General features: G+C 37.0%; 1 protein-coding gene across 1 annotated transcript in view; it reads left to right on the top strand.

The window, feature by feature from the left end:
- Positions 1-14,385, top strand: part of FBN2 (fibrillin 2) — a 255,390-nt gene that overhangs the window by 13,797 nt on the left and 227,208 nt on the right. Inside the window, exon 4 of the mRNA XM_077768864.1 lies at positions 2,832-2,927. Coding sequence (XP_077624990.1) covers positions 2,832-2,927 — 96 coding nt within the window. The remainder of the gene's footprint in view (positions 1-2,831; positions 2,928-14,385) is intronic.

Raw genomic sequence — 14,385 nt, 5'->3', positions numbered from 1 at the left:
TCTTCCAAAGTAGTGGAAAAAAGACTGCAAAACTTTCATGTTTCTCAGATTTTTTTTTTTTTTTGGCATCTGCGATACATCAAATTCTATATTAGATAATGGGGATACAAAGGCAAGCAAACTCTGGTCTGTGTCCTGGAAGAGCTCACTCTCACACAAGAATAGAAATGTAAGCAAAGAGCTGTATGAGTGGGTCTCATCCTCCTTTGTTCATGGGAGCCCTTTAAATTTAACAAAAAAAATTACTAAGGATCCCGAAGATCTTCTGTTTAAATAGGTTACATCTGCTGATATTTTTACCCTGTTAAAAATTAATACAGAGAAATTTGTAAAAAATTACTTAAATTATTTAACAAACCATGTTGTATGTTTACCTAAATTTTTTAGGAACAGTAAATGTGTTTTCCACACCGAAATAAGAACAAACAGACAAAACAAAACACAGGCAATGGAAGAGAGACATTGTCAGTGTAACCTAAACAGGTTAGACTAGGTTTCATCTGAAGTGGATGCGTTCTTTCCTGGACAAAGTCCGGGATTATCTAGTCCTCATCTCCTACCTGGGATTTGGAAGTGTGTTTTTGGAAAACCCAGAGAGAAGTTCTTCCTCCACTTAACTTAGGGATGACTCTTGAGTGTCAGTCCTGAATGCTTTTTCCTGAGTCACATTAAAGCCCAGCAGGTGTCTCATGAGAGAACATGTCAGGAAAAGAGGTTTCCATTTTCATTTCTTATAGCTTGGTGATATTTAAGGCAGTTTTCTCATGTTATAATTCATTACTTGAGGTGAGGACCACCTCTTTGCAGTGTATCTTCTTAGCAGTTGAAATCTTCAAATGCTGGAATTACACACTACTGAGAGTTCTCGGACAGGTTTTTGTTTTCTTCCACATTCCTGTCCACCCCCATCTTTCTCATACTTCTCATGACCTTTATTTCCTTTATCCTCTGTATTTCTTCACCTAATTGATTGCCTAGCCCCTGTGTCCAGACAGTGATGAGTTGGAAGTGCTATGAAGAATTCAGCTTGGAACAAGGGAAGAGGCCAAAAGGTGTAATTCTTACACAGATGTAATTGTGTGGACGTATGTAGAATACTTCCTGCCATTGAGCGAAGCCTGGTGCAGACAAAGAATCTTAAAGCCATTGGCACAGTGGTGCTTTAAGATGAAGAAATCTTTTGTTTCAGAGTATGTTTTGGTTCTGTACCATCAGTCAGCAGAACAGAAGCCACTTGGAGTAGTCTGGATGAAAGTAGGTAAATCAGCTCAATGTTCCTGGTAAGGAAATAGCAACACTATTGCATCTTTAGGTATCAGTTTATTTATTGAGCTTCGCTTTTTTGATACATACTTCATTTGAAGTGCACATAGATGTGTTTTGGCTCCTCACTTTGCTTTAATGTCTTAAGCTTTGTTTTTTGAGCACAGGTCATAGAAGATAATCCTTTTCATCTGTGAGAACATTGTTGCTATTCAACAAGATGGGTGGGTTGATAGATAGTTCCTAGTGTACTCTTGGAGAAGGCATGATTCTTAGATTCAGCTGCTGTCGGGAGAATTTGTAGGAATACTCGTTTTCCAGGGACTCTGCAGAATGGTTTTCTTTTCAGGGTCCTGGCTGCTGCAGGGTGGTGCCGTGGGTGAGGGGAGGGGAGCTGCTCAGGGTCACTTCTGGCGCCCTGGGGCACACAGAGCCTGGATTGAATCCTGGTCTCCCTGGTCCCAAGTGGAAAGGAGTGAAAGAGTGCATGCTGCCGGTGTTTGTCATAAGAATTTTGGACTGTGGGTTAATTTTTTAATAAAAATATTTCTTACATTGACACAGAGAGGTTTTCACTGCTTAGCTTTTATATCCTGTAACGTGCTCTGTACAGATTCAGATTCGTTATTTCTCTTAGTGTTTCGTTGCTGAATTGATGGTATTTCCTACTCGCTTTTCGTGTTAGGTTTGCCCTTTTCTTATTGACTACCCCCACCCTGTCTTTTTAGGACAGGCTTTTTTTTTTTTTTTTTTTTTTTTTTTTTTTCTGATTTTTCCTTCTCTCTGTTGCCATATCCTCTTTATTTTTCCATATCCCCTACTCCCCTGTGTTTCTCTCTCTCTTTCTGCTACCTCTTGTCTGCCCCCCTTTCCCTGCATTTTCCCATATTTTAATCATGTCGTTACCTGTGAAGATAGATTATGGGGCTAATAGAGTTAAAATAGAGGATTATGTAGTCATATTCTGATAGTATGAACATTTGAGCCAGATAATTTTTGTGATTCTGATTAATAATAAAAAATAAACTTTGACCAAATGTGTGCCTAACAATGTGACTTAAATGAATTGTGTAGGTTTTTGTCTCCATATACATCATATATATTTACTTAAATGGGTGATATGAACTGTGGCTTGTTTGAGAGGTAAGATCCATTATAGGCTGCATCTCAACACAATATTGTACAGGTGACCCTTGAACAACATGGAGCTTGGAGGTGCCAGCCCCCACCCCGCAGTTGAAAATCTAAGCATATAACTTTGGAATCCCCAGAAACCTAACTGCTGACAGTTGATTGGAAACCTTACTGATCATGTAAATGTTCGATTAGCACATATTTTGTACGTTACATGTATTATATGCTATATTCTTAAAGGAGGCTAGAGAAAAGAAAATGTTATTAAGGAGATCCCAAAGAAAAGAAAATACATTTACAGTCCTGTACTATATTTATAAAAAAAAAACCCTGCATCGGAGTGGACCAGTGCCGTTCAAACCTGTGATGTTCAGAAGTCAGCTGTACTCAGAGATTGACTGTGTAATGAGCTTCTCACTGTGTTTTGTGTGCAGCCGTCTGTGAAAATGGATGTCAGAATGGTGGACGCTGTATTGGACCCAACCGCTGCGCTTGTGTTTATGGATTCACTGGTCCACAGTGTGAAAGAGGTAAGAAAAGAGAAGTGAGAACCTCCCTCTGGAGGAGTCCCTTTTGTTATAACAACATGTGATTTTTTGTTATCTAATGAGAATTCTTCTAATGAAATAATACTTGTATTTGTCTTGGACTATGTCTAGAACTTGAAATGTAAGATTTATGAGACGTATTAACGTAAGTAACAGCAGCTGAAGAACGTCAGTTTTCTCCACCAGAGTGATCTCTGTTGGGGAGGCTGGTGGAAGTTCTGTTGAGCAGGAGAGAAGGGGTGCAGGAATGGCTGCTCGTAGCCATCCAGCACTGTCTACTTTATCATGTGAACGGTCAGACAAGCCAATATGAAACCAGCTTACCGTAATACAAATGGCACTTAAACTCATGACCTATAGACAGCTGAAAATCTCCAGGGTCTGTGTGCTAAATGAACTATTAATGGTGTCCTGGTAGCAAATGGGTGCGAGTGGCATGTCAAAGATGTTTAATCTTGTAAAATGTGATAAGTAACACTGAATTATATGACTAAAAATAAGCACCAACTGAAAGCAGTCTTATGTAATCACTCATAATGACATACATCCTCTGTTTCTCCAGGCATAGTCATAGCATCTCAACTTGTTCAACACTTTCTTTGTTGCAGAATGCTAGAGTATCTGAAGCTATGCCATCAAAATATTACAGATAAATAGTGGTTGACCGTTTATGTATAGAGAGAGGCTTTAAATTGCAAAGAAACCTTATATTTAAAAATGTATACTCATTACCCTGACAAAACTCTATCGTACTATTTGGATTAAATCTTGAGAAGAAACTGAGAATTGGAATCCTCCAGTGAAGTTTGAAAAGTAAGATAGATGCAGCCATTTAACATACACTGGTATGTGTATATATATCACCATATTTATATTATTCCTGAAGTAATTGAGATTTCTTGGGACTGAAGTACATTCCACAAATGACAGAGTTTACAGATATACTTGGGATACATTTAAATGTCTTTACCAGATGCTTTTATTTGGGGAAGAAGAATTAATTGTGAAATGTTAGCATAAAAAGGTAAGTTGTTGAGAATGGAATGACACAAATTTCCTACATAATGTTAAGTTTATTTAAATACTATAGCATGGATAATAGTTTAATTTAAAATCTCAAACATAATTATAATTGGTGGAGATGATGTTCATTTTTCTGGAAGTCATGTAATCTTGGCAGTTCTCTCAGTCTGAAGCAGATTTCAAGTTCAGTTCCTAATTGGCAAAGGAATTGGGCAGTGTCAAGTCAGAGGCTTCCAGGCATTACATCATTATTCTTCAACAGTTATTCATTCATTAGATTTGTTAGTCCTTACTAAATTTATGGGAATCCGATAAAGACTTACTTATATTTTACATGTACAATAGCATGTTTTCAGAAGAAATTAAGAAATTAGTTAATGAATGGGCCTAGAGGATATTTTTTTTAAAAAAAGGGTTTGTTTCTTAAAATTTTTTAAAATATTTATTTATTTTTGAGAGAGACAGAGTGCGAGCGTGGGAGGGGCAGAGAGAGGGAGACACAGAATCGGAAGCAGGCTCCAGGCTCTGAGCTGTCAGCACAGAGCCTGACATGGGGCTCAAACTCATGAAGCAAGATCATGACCTGAGCTGAAGTCAGATGCTCAACAGACTGAGCTACCCAGGTGCCCCCCATCTTTTTTTTTAAGTTTAAAAACATGGGCTTGTTTCTTAAAAATCTTTTTAATTTCTACCCTTTGGGTGAAAGTTCTAAAACTTCATTTCTTACAAAAAAAAAACTAGCAATATCCATTCTTGTATTTCAAATATGAACCTACATGCTTTTAGAAGATATGTTCAGTGGAATATTTTAATGTGTAATAGATAATCTCACTAAAAGTAGAGTTCGTAATTTTTCTTAAGAAGCATTGTGTACACAAATACAAAAGGAATAATTTATTTATGTTGAGCTTAGTGAATAGGTGCACCTGTCCTGTTAATGTTGATAGTTTGTATTTTTTTTTTCAATTATGAAGTTTCAAAATATATGTTCTTCTCTTAAAAGGGAAAAAACACTTTTATAAAATGAGAGCTCTTTTTCCTCCTTCATGTAGGATACATATAATTTTCCTTTAAATTGGCCTCTGGGGGTCAGTTGTATGATAAAAACATGGCTGCTTTTCCAGCTCTCTGCTTCTGGCAGACTGGTTTCTGTACTGGAGACAGACTGAGTGGTAACTGAGTGGCTGGCATGATTATGGCATTTCACTTGAGTCTTGGTGCTGGGTAAGTGGAACCTGTTTGGAGTTCTCTTCTCACTCTTGCTGATATGGACAATGACCTTTTATATTTAGCATTCAAGAGGTCTAATGGCCTCTGCTGATTGTAGAAGGCAGACAACCCAGCTGTGTCCACAGCATGTGAAGGGACTCCATTCTTTGTGACTTCTCTCGCCAAACAGATGGCATCTGAGAAAAGATAAATATTGCACTTAATATAAGCCTGAGAATACATAGAACTGGAATTTGCATCATATATCAAGATCTGGTGCTTTTTTCCCCTCCTTATACTTATAATGCTCCTTATTATTTATCAGTAGAAACTTGAAGGGGGCGGGTAGGCAAAAAATGAATTTACCTAAGGGATTTTTGGACAAGATATGGTGGTTACTTGATCATGAATGCAGCCAGCCCAAAGTCCCTATTTCACCTTCTTTGACTTAAATGATTGTTGAAATCTTGGATTTTCCTTAAGGCTTATATAAGGAACATCTGTTAGAAATATATTCTAGACTCTTCTAAGTTATCCATAAATCACTACAACATACTTTTTATCATGTAAACATGACTTTCTTTAAAAAGTACATACATTTGGTGAAATTTAAAATATCCTTATATTTAGTGACATTTACCCTAAAATGTACACTTTGCAGTAAATGGTACCTTTGAAAGGAGGATTGGGGATTTACTTTTTAATCTGTTGATTTTTTTAAGAAAAACTCCACTTGTGAATCTGAAGCTCCTTTTAAAAAGGTGAAATCAAGTTGCCAATGTTAAAGTTTATAAAATGTGAACTTTCAAGCCTTTGTGCAAAATGGAATATGAATGGGTTTCACTTTAGGATAACTTTCTTTTTTTTTTTTTTTAAATTTTTTTTCAATTTATTTCTAGGAGAGAGAGAGAGAGAGACAGCCTGAGCAGGGGAGGGTCAGAGAGAGAGGGAGTCACAGACTGAAACAGGCTCCGGGCTCTGAGCTGGCAGTCAGCCCAGAGCCCGATGCGGGGCTCGAACTCACGAACCGCGAGATCGTGACCTAAGCGAAAGTCGGACGCTTAACCGACTAAGCCACCCAGGCGCCCCCGCTTTAGGATAACTTTCATAAAACCATCCAGTTGTAGAACCTAATGCATGATCTCAGTGTCTGAAAGCATGTAGAGGAGTCACTCACGCTCTGCTTGAATACCTCTCTGGTCACAGGGCTCTCACTCACTCACTGCCTTGTAAGGCAGGATTTTATTGTTGGAACCCTTATTCAAACTCTGTATGATTATGGTCATGCCTAAACTAGACATTTAGCAGATGGATAGATCATCCCATTTGTCTAATTCAGTGGGAATATGGTGATGGTGACTTCTCTAAAAGGAGGCCACCACCATCTTCAAGTTGCATAATGGAACTTGAAATCTAATTATAAGCTATGGAATTATTCTGTATATTTTTGTTCATCCACCCACATTTGGATAGTAAAGGAACTGTGGTGCTCTTCAGCCTACTCAGACCCTGTCCAGATTCTCCCAAGAACAAGAGTGGAGGCAGGCAAAGCTAGGGTTTTCCTGAATTTTGAGAATTTTCTAGACCAGACCTAAGTTTCTTCAGAAATAATTGATGCAGGAATAAATCAACAGTAATAAATTGGAAGTTACAATAAAATATTTACAGTGGGTTGGTTCAGCCCATGAAGCAACAGCAAATTAGAGTGACCAGGAATACAGGAAACCATGGTGAGAGAGGGTCTGGTATATTATGCAAAATTCTGTACACAGTGAATTTGATACTTCCAAGAAATGTGTAAACAGTATTTTTCAGAAAACATTCCTTTCATTGTAATTTTCTTATCTAAAAGAAATACACGCTTATTATAAAGTAATTTAAAAAATAAAAATATGCAAGTATTTATAATTCCTCCAGTCAGAATGAATTATTTTATAACATTTTGGAGGATACGCTTTGAATCCTTTTTTCTACTTCACGTATAGTCTTTCTATCCTTACTGCAATCCACTGTTGTGTAACATGAAATCTACTTGTATCCTGTTTCTCATTGCTCTTGTTAAATACGTTACTTTGTAGATTCATATAGTTTCCCTGCACATTGTAACAGTGAGGGTGGGGATTCTGTACAATCATGCCATGTTTGTAAGGTTACTTTCTTGATCTCACAGATGAGGGAACGTTGCCCAGGTCAAACGTAGAGTACCAGTGGGGAGTATAAGGGCAAGAGGACATCACAGAATCTAATTTAAGACCTTAAACTCGATTCCTGTGATAGAGCTGCCTGCCTTCTCTTTTTCTGTTAGCTGACATTTAGGGCCATTTCCAGGTTTTCCTTTTTATGTTGGCTTGTTTGTATTTTAGCAATGCTGTGATAAGAATCTATGCAGATAAATCTATACCCAGGATTTTATTCTTAGGATTTAGTATAAAAATGCAACTACTGAGTTGTTGAGTATGTGAAAATTTAAAACTTTGGATCTATTCTGTTTATTTCTCTCTAAACAGGCTTTTTTTAATGACTTACTCCTTGGGTATTGTGTTTAGAAAGTCTTCCTCCATTCCCAAATCTTACAAATATCTGTAGTTTTTTCCCTAGCGCTATTGAGATTTTATTTCTTTGTACTTTTTTAACTACAGTGAGAATATATAGGAGGGCAATTTTTTATTCTTAAATAAAGTAAATTTATTTATAAGCATTTATTTATCATGTACCTTTGGAGTGCTTATTACGTGTTAGGCTAAGTAGTTGCAGCTCACGTGACAAAGCAATATAAACTCTTCTGTTAACGAGAAGCAAACTATTTAAAGAACGGTAGTGATCATCTACTTAAACAATAAAAAGTAATGCACTATATAAATACTATAATAGTAGGAACAACTCTATGTGAGAGCTCAGAAATTCTTGCTGATTAAAGATGAATTAGAAAAGTCCTCCTTCAGTTAATTTGAGTGAAAAAATATAACTCATTATAGTGAGAAAAGTAGTTTTGGACTAATTCTTGTATCGATATTGCAAGATACAGCATGATTGACTTTTTGCTAAATAACATTATTTAAACTTCATACTTAATTACCAATTACTACAATCACTGAGCTGAACTTGTTTTATAGAAATAAGATGTCTGTCTTTCTTTTGCCCTCTGAAGATTTAGTGAGAATGAAATTAGAAGGAGCAGAGAATGTTACCAACCACAGATGTCAAACTCACGTGTGTCCACACGCGCACGCGCGCGCGCACACACACACACACACACACACTTCTGCACTTGCGAGTCTGTTAAGAACATTTTATAACCTTGCACTCTCTAAGCTAAACTTAACCTTAAATGGGCATCAGAGAAATACCAAACGATCTGTGGGAACTTTACTTTTTGGCACTAGCTCAGATGACACCCTTATCTTGAATGCCATTAAGAACAGAAGGGAAAGAGAATGAGAGCAAAAAAGCAGACAGTGGGAAGTAAAAGAGACGGAAGGGAGGGAAGAAAGGAAGGATGAAGGAAAAGAAAGATGTAATGTTAAGACTAGGAGTGGAGACCCTTGGTTCTAGAAAGGAAGGGTCTGCGTCTGAGAGTCATTGATGGATCTGCTGTGGGAGAAGCCGGGGCTCCCACTTTTCAGTCTTTGCTTTAAATCTCTGCTGTTCAGATCTGTGCAATATGATCAAATGTGCTGGCAGCCTGTTAGACTTGGATGCTTTATTTATGAAACTCTTTTGAATTAAAGCAGTGAGTGTTTTCATTCCTCCCCACTCTAAGTGCCCTTATTTATACATTTCTTTGTTTTTGGTTTATCTACCTAGAGGCAGAGAAAATTTAAATATATTAACATGTTTTATATTTGTGTTGTTCCATAAATATTTTCCTCTTTTCCTGTTTCAACATGATGTTGGAAGACATTAGACATTAGAAACTAACTGGCGTGGAACCTGAGCAGAGCTACCACACACACACACACACACACACACACACACACACACACACGAGTTAAATATAATGAAATGTTATATAGGATTCAGCCAAAATTAATAATAAAATGTGCATGTACACTCTGTATATTTGACCCTTGAACAACATAGGTATACACTCTACAGGTACAATTATATGTGGATTTTTTTCAATACAGTCTAGTACTGTAAATGTATTTTCTTTATGATTTTCTTAATAACCTTTTCTTTTCTCTTAGCTTACCTAATTGTAAAAATAGAGTCTGTAATACACATGACATACAAAATATGTATTAATCAACTGCTTGTGTTACCGATAAGGCTTCTGGTCAAACAATAGGTTGGTAATGGTTAAGTTTGGGGAGTCAAAAGTTTTATGTGGATTTTCACCTGCACTGGGGTCAGTGCCCCTAACTTCTGTGTTATTCAAGGATCAAGTGTATGTCAAAAATTCCAGACGTTAGAAATTCATAAATAGCACCTGTATCCAGTGGTTTCACATAAAGGATTCTGGACATGCAGTTCCTTCATGGAGTGGTTGGAAAGATTAAAAGCAATAACATGTTAGGCTCCTACTATGTAAGAGGCAGAGTGCCTGGCATGTGGTACACATCCACTAAGTGATATTTGTTGTTTTAAGAACACAGGGTGTGGTCAGAATCAGAACCGAATATTAAGACCCATATCACCTTGGAAATGTGATTACCCTCTCTGATCCTTGTTTCTGCATATAAAATATGGGTCTGTCATGTCATCCTTATTTTTGTGACTTAAATGACACAATATAACATCTTGCATTTAACAAATGATAATCATTGATGCTAATCTCTTTCAATTGGACTCCCCAGTTATCAAAAAAAAGTAGATATGGTGGCTGGCTATTCAAAATAGAATAGTCAAAAATGAAATTTTGAATGGGGAATAGAGGATTTTATTAATTACATAAGTCATACAAATAAAGTTTCATGCTGTTCTTACTGAGAATACTGTATTTTAAGAGAGGCTCACCTTCCTGGTATGAGAATTAAATGAGAGACAAAGTACCTAGCCAGGGCTGATACAGAGTAAGTACACATTGAATGATCAGCTGTCATTGTGGAAAAAAAAACCAAGATATGATATGCTCTCTTAGACAAAATTGTCTTGGATGAGATATAATTCCCGGGTTGCTGGGACTATATCAAATCAAGGTGCATCAGTTGTGAACAATCTAAGCTTCATTGTTTTAACTTTTGTGAGGTTCTTTATGATCATATGCAAAAATAAGTGGAAAGATATTGTATATTATCATTACCTTGCATGTTATATAGTTGAACTTTTAGATCCTATTTATCTTGCTTTGACCTATTTGTGCTCTAAATACCCGTGTTGCTTTCAGTAGTTACTCAGTATTTCACTGGTCTCTTTGGTCTTAGTCCCCTGCTTCCTGATACACAAGGTCTATTTGTGAGCATTTCACAGTGGAACTGATGTATATGGAAGGTTTATTTTGCTCAGCATACTTGTAATCAGTAGTCTTGCATGTTGCTCATTCTCATAGAAAGAGGTTGCGAAGGGTCTTCAAACATCTAGATAATAGTTCCTCTGTGAAACCTTCCTTGACCACCATCCACTCTCTGCCTCAGTTTACTTTTCAGGCAAAATTAAGCCTGAAGTCCTTTTATTTCCCTGTCACATACTCCATCTCTCTAGAATAGTTCTCTTCATTGTTGTGTTGCCTGCTTGCTTACTTGGCAGCGAACCTGTGAAGAGCAGAGCTTTTTATTTGAAGCTGCCTTTGTGTTCCTTCTTCTCCACACAGTGCAGTATGTGCAAGACATACCAGTTATGGGACTTAAGAGGGACTGGGCTTCCAAGTAGAAGAAATAGAATTAAAAACGTATAGACATGGTATAGGCCCTTGGATGTTCACGCAGGTTTACTTACCATAGAGGTTGTAAGACACAGTGAGTGAAATGGAGGAGTAGAAGATGAGGCTGAACAAATAGACTTGAACCATAATATACAAAGTCTGGTAATGCCAGAGTCAAGAGGCTGCCCTCTGTTCAGCAGGCACTGCGGAGAGGGATCACGACGGGCCTCTGTACTTGAAAGTCATTCTCTAAGAGAGGTTACTCTAGACTAGCAAACAAAAAGGAATGGAGGCTGGAGAGACTGAGACAGAGACCTCATTCAGAACTCCTTGTGTGTCAACTGGATAATAGCAATGGATGTATTACGTTTGTGTGTTTTGGCTGAGATTATGATTTATGTATGCATAAAATTAGACAGCTATTAATTTGGTAAGGAAAATTATGTAAAATGGGGAAACGTTACAGGATATTTACTATGATAAGTGCTTGGGAGGAATTAATGCTTACAACAACTCAGAGATCCCATTTTTTTTAAGCATCACGTTAACAGATAAGAAAAATGAGGCATAAACAGGCAAAGCATTTTGCCCAAATTCACCCAGATAATACAGGGAGAAAGTAGGATTTGAACACAAGTGGCATAACCTCAAAACTCATGCACTTAACCATAACTTTAAGTGAAACACAAACAGTGCCAAAGTCATATATCCCCACCCTGTGGAACTTTGTGTGTCCCACCCTGTAATGTGTCACTTGTTCAGTATGAGAATGATAACAAGGTTCATTTGTCATCTGGCCTAGGGAAATCTTTTTGGTATATAAATTTCATATCATATCTCTGAATTCATAGACCCAGAGATTGTTTATGTGTATGATTTTCTAAAATAGTTATTCAAAACTCATCATGCTTAAAACTAAATTGAGAATCCTTTTCCAGCCAAGAGAGACTAGCAGGAACCTGATTAAGCCTCCAGCCTGAAAAGAACCGAAAACCAGAACAAAATATATGAAACCATGGTTTTCAAGATACTACTGGACATTAGATAGCAAAATATAGTGGTCCCCAAAAGAAAGAACTTTGTTAGATTTTCACAGGTTGCTGTTTGAGGGAGGTGTGTGTTTGTTTGTTGTACACTCAGACAGACTTCTTAGATTGAGATGGGATTGAGCTTCTGGGAAGATGAAGATGGCTAAGGTTCTCGGCAAGAGTTCCCTTGGAGAGGAAAATGCTCTATACAGGACTCAGAAAATACTCTAGGTATCTTCAGAGGGCCTCTCTCAGATTTTCATTAGAATACTGCTCAGCATATGCATAGGAGGAATGTGCAGGAGGCTAGAGAAGGGAGTCACCCAAAACAATTTGGAGGAATGATACTGAGAACACACACAAGCCCTTAAATACTGCCTTTCTTTCAAACCAGAATGGAGAACCACAGATGCTATGAGACAATGGTTACAGTACTTAGAACGGTTCCTTCTTCTAAAGTGGGGAATAATTAGCTACAGAATGAATGCTCTAGCCCTGCTGGATAAATTATAAAAACAACATCCAGGAGGTTCAAACATTCAAGAGCAAAGGTCAATAATATTTATAAGGCTATAGAAATACTAAGCACTCAGTAAGGTAAAATTCACAATATATGGTGTCTAATCAAACATTCAAACATTGTCTATAGATAAGCAGTAGAGTATGATCATAATGAGAAGAAATACCAATTTGCCAAAATCCATCCAAAACCTACATTGATGTTAGAATTTGCAGACTAGGAGATTAAAATACTTATTATCTGGATTTTCTGGATGTCCATAAAGCTAGAGACCAGATTTAAAATGTGAGAGACGTGAAAGCCAAACTGCATCTCTAGAGATGAAAACTAAAATACCTGAAGTGAAACATATTCTGGATAGAATTAATGGCAGGTTGAAGATGTAGCAGTGGAAATTACTTAAAAAGAAATACAGGGGGAAAAAGTTTAAAAAAAAATACAGGAGCACCTCATTGAGCTTTGTTCACAACTTCCAGTGAACTATATACATGTAATCAGAGTTATCACAGCAGTGATGGTAGAGAAAACATATTTGAAAAAATAATGTGTAGAAATTGTCCAAGTTTGATGAATTCTGTAAAGTGACAGAAGACCAATGAATCCCAGACAAAGAAACAATGAGAAAACTATCTCAAGGGACACTATAATGAAGTCGCTGCTAACTACTTAAACAGAGAAAACCATATAAGGAGCTGGAGAAAGACTCTTTTTTTTGTACAAAGTTACAAAAAAATAAGGGTCCCAAAAAATTTCTTCTGAAACCAGTGCAAATGAAAAGACACTTGGAACAGCATACTTAAAGTACTGCAATTAGAAAAAAAAAGGTCCTTCTTGAATTCTGTATCCAGGAAAGTATCTTTCAAAAACATGCAAAATAAAGCTTTTTTGTAATATTTACTTATTTTTGGAAAAAGGGAGAGTGAGCATGATCAGGGGGTGGGGGAGGGTGTGCAGAGAGAGAGGGAGACCCAGATTCCAAAGCAGCTTCAGGCTCTGAGCTGTTAGTACAGAGACCAACACAGAGCTCGAACCCACGAGCCATGAGGTCATGACTTAAGCAGAAGTGGGACACCCAGTTGACTGAGCCCCCCAGGCACCCCAAGCCTTTTTTAAACAATAAAAGATGAAATAATTCATCACCAGCAGACTTCCACTTCAAGAAATGTTAAAGGCAGTCCTTCAGGCAGAAGAAAAGTGATACCAGATATAAGTATGAATCTATGCAAAGGAATGAAGAGCATCAAAAACGTATCTGGGTAAATACATAAGATTTTTTTTTTCTTAGCATTTACAACTCTTTAAGAAGCAATTGGGTGTTTAAACAAAAATAGTTACAATTTTCTGTAGAGTTTATAGCTGATGTGGTAGTGAAATATGGTAAAACAACAATACAGAGACTAGGAGGTTCTCATACTGTCAAATAGCATAATGTTACTTGAAGACAGACTTTGATACATGAAAGATGCGTGCTCTTAAGCCCTAAAGCAACCACCAAAAAATACAGAGTTGTAACTAGTAAGTCAACAAAAGGTGATACAATCGAACAAAAACTATTTAAAGCAGCAAAATCAGATAAGGCAAATAAATGGACAATTAGAACAAACCTAACCATATCAGTGATTGTTAAAATGTGAATGGTCTCAACATCTAAATAAAAGGCAAAGATTGTTATGTTAAAAAAACCAATATCCAATTATATGTTGCCTGTAAGAAATCGATTTTAACTAGTTGATGCTAGTAGATTAAAAGCAAAAGGACTGAAAAAGAAATATCTAGCTAATACTAATCAGAAGAAAACCTGGAGTGGCTTCATATCAGACAAAGTAGATTCCAGAGCAAAGAACATCTGGCATGAAGATC

Source organism: Crocuta crocuta, unplaced genomic scaffold (assembly GCF_008692635.1).
Source record: "Crocuta crocuta isolate KB4526 unplaced genomic scaffold, BGI_CrCroc_1.0 scaffold64, whole genome shotgun sequence".
Lineage (NCBI taxonomy): Eukaryota > Metazoa > Chordata > Mammalia > Carnivora > Hyaenidae > Crocuta > Crocuta crocuta.
This window is presented reverse-complemented; position numbering and strand designations above follow the sequence as displayed.